Raw genomic sequence first — 3352 nt, 5'->3', positions numbered from 1 at the left:
AAATATAAAGCCCTAGTTAAATATACAGTAGAAGACACCATAAGTTAAGCCAGGCCTTTATTAAATCTTAATCAGCTAAATATCGTCTCTATATTTAAATTAGGATAAGTAGAGCCTTTAACTGGGCCGATTTTCTACCTTAATTAAACGACCGAACAATTAGTTGCAGCACATCGTTACTAACTAACTAGATAGTCTTTGTCCGGCAGTTAAAGTAGATATATACATACGTACGTAGATACTAGGCCTATATAGGAAATTAGTATATAGCCAGTAGATTGTTGGAAGTATTACTAGTTAATATTTTAGAGTTACTCTTACCTAATTAGTTAATTGCTTAACGCTTATAGATATAAGCCTTATATAACGTAAAGTTATAGATATAGAGCTAGCTACGGATATAGAGCCTAATATAGGGATTAGTACATAGCTAAATATAGAGTCTTAATTAATCTAACGACTAGCTAAATAATTAAGCTAGAGCCTCTACTATCTTAATTAACTGCCCTATTACTACTGCTACTACCGCTATTCCGTCCGGCTATTTTGCCCCTATTATCTTAACTAACTACTTTATCTCTACTATTTTAGATCTATATCGCTGCTAAATCTACTAAATCTATTATATTGTCTAACTTTTCTAACTAATCTATTCTAGGCCTAATGCTATTTTAACTGTTCTACTATTGCTCTCCTAACTGCTATACCCTACCGTTTTAATTGCTAGGCTTGGTACTTAATCACCTAGGTTTTAATATTGAATTAAATTAAATGCTAAGACTGTTGGGAATATAATGATGATGAAGTTTATTCCGCCCGGAGGCACTAAGCCTAGAGGGCACTAGTACTATATTATATAACTTTGCTTCTTTTAGTCTTGCTATATTCTCGCATAAGCCCATATATATGCCTTATTTAGTACTCCCTAGTACTATTTATGCCTTATTCTATGAGATCTCGTGGGTAGTTAGTAGTAGGTACTCCTGGGGGGCCGTTCCTCTAAGTGTTTAGTATCCTATCTTTAGCAACTAAAGCGAGATCTACTGGTAGCACGAGGGTGCGTAGGTTAGTTACAGTGTAGGGGTATAATATTGCTTAGACCACGTCTACTTATAAACGCTGGTAGTATATATAATAGGAACTGTGCAATTAACTAAGCTGCTAGTAGTGGTAGTGGTAGTTATGGTTGTAGTTGTGGTTGTAGCTATTAGAATTAGAATTAGAACGGAGACGGTTTACCCCAAAATCATACCATAAGGTCTTAAACTGTAAGTACTAGGCCTAGTGGTTTCTGGTAAGGTTAAACTAGTTATAAGGGTAAGGATAATGCTAGTACTAAGGCGTATGTACGTGGTTATAGAGGTGGTAGGTAAGGCGATTGTGGCGATTAAGGTAGTGGTCTGCGTTTTGGTAATAGCCGAGGTATAGGGCTTGGAAGCGGTTTCTAAGGTATCTGAGGTATCTGAGGTGTAGTAGGTATAGGCGTAGGCTTAGGTAATAGCTGAGGTATATTAGGTATAGTAGGCGTAGGTATAGGCGTAGGCTTAGGCTTAGACTTAGGCTTAAGCTTAGGTGTAGGCGCAGGCATAAGATAGTTGTGGAAGTCGGCTTTGAGTTTTGGCCACGAGCAATTGTTGTTATGCTCTGTTATTAACTCTTTAATAGAGTAGTCTATATCGTTCTAGCTACACTTCTGTATACTATAGAAAGGGCATTACATAAAATCCTTATAGTCGTCGTTAAAGATTAGATGGTAGAAACCGGCACTAGCGAGTTTTATTGGGGAGAGACGTTAATGGGGCTAGTTCGTGTATAAGCTTATACGGGAGGATATCGTTATAAAGCTAGGGGCTAGGTTTGGTGAAGGCGGAGGCAAAGGCGAAGGCGAAGGCGATGGCGAAGGTATTAATGGAGGAGATGCAGCTGGGTATGGTAGGAGCGGCGATTTAGGGGGGGGGGGTTGGAGTTGGAGTTGGTGAACGAGACGGTAGAGAAGGCTGTAAAGGAGGCTGTAATAGCGGAGAGAAAGGATTCAGGTCGTCTGTAAAAGAGGTCCGTTCCTTCTTCTTTCTCTTCCGTTCCTTCCTTTCTGTAGTCGCCCGCGTCTTTGGAGCCATCCTCCTGTTGGGAATAAAGGCAAGGGGTCACCATATGAGGCATATTACCGTCACGTGTGGCAAGTTGCCGTTACGTGCGGCAAGTTGCCGTCACGTGCCGCCGCGGCACTAGCGTGGTGAGGAACCTTAAGTTCCTCACCCCTTTCTTAAGAATCATCAATCAAAACAAAAGAACAACAATCATCATACTATCTACGAACCGTAGCTACGTGATATCCCCTTGTGTAACCAACAAAGACTTAATCAATTTAATTAACTGAGAGCTTGCTAGCTTGGCAATTCAATTAATATAGAAGTCCTAGTTGAATTAAAAATATTAAAACTTTTAATATTATATAGAAATATACTAAATATAATATATAATAATGCTCTAGACTTTATTTTTCTTAACCCCCTTTACTAAAAAAGGTTTACCCGAGCATTACCTATTGTTTATAGTATTGCATTATCGCCGGAGTCTTAGTAGGTAAGAAGAGTTTTACTACTAGACTTGCCCACTAATAATATTAATTTTATTACTACCATGGCTTTTAATGCGTTAAATAATGGCCAAATAAATACCTTAATACTCTCTATAGCTCGTTCTAATCCTACCGTCCCTACTAACCTCTAGCACGCTTATAGCTTAGATAGCAATACCAATGCGTCTACCACCGATCCTTAGCTAGAAGACTATATAGAAGTTAATTAGAAGCGCATTCTTAGCTAGTATATTCCTTATTTAACGGTAGGCAGACGTTGCGAGCCTATATAGCAGTATAGATACGATATTAGGCATAGCAAAACTAGTAGGCGGTATTAGCTCTGCAAAATCTGCTATAAAAAGAAGGCCTATATACGACATATATATCTAGATTTAAGCACTGCTAATTATTCTAAGCACATGCTAGAAAAACACGATATTAGTAACGGTCCTAGAAAGAAAGTAAAGCTAGGACAATTAGTCTTTAAACAGCTATATCTTTAAGCTAATAAGCTAGAGGATTAAGCCTAAATAAATACTATTATCTAGAGCCTTAGTCCGGATCGTTTTACTTAGCTTTTAATGCGATAGGTTATACGCGACAATATTCCATTTTATAAGCTTAAAAGCAGTATATTTTATAATCTTATAGGGTACGCTAATTAAGCTATATTAATCGCAGGCCTTCTACCTACTTATTAGATAATAAGAGAGCTAATAATTACTAAGTTTAATTAACATAAGGAAGTAGTTACTACTCTACTATATAGAG

The 3352-nt window shown here is 37.6% G+C and overlaps 1 protein-coding gene across 1 annotated transcript; it reads left to right on the top strand.

Moving 5' to 3' along the window:
* Positions 1-2919: 2919 nt before the first annotated feature.
* On the top strand, positions 2920-3084 carry K441DRAFT_531666 (uncharacterized protein; the record flags this gene model as incomplete). Its single annotated transcript, XM_067642215.1, has 1 exon — positions 2920-3084. A coding segment is annotated over one exon (165 nt), but the record flags the coding sequence as incomplete, so codon positions are not given.
* Between the last annotated feature and the right edge of the window lie 268 nt (positions 3085-3352).

The sequence above is a fragment of the Cenococcum geophilum genome (assembly GCF_001692895.1).
Source record: "Cenococcum geophilum 1.58 unplaced genomic scaffold K441scaffold_1, whole genome shotgun sequence".
Taxonomy (NCBI): Eukaryota; Fungi; Ascomycota; class Dothideomycetes; order Gloniales; family Gloniaceae; genus Cenococcum; species Cenococcum geophilum.
This window is presented reverse-complemented; position numbering and strand designations above follow the sequence as displayed.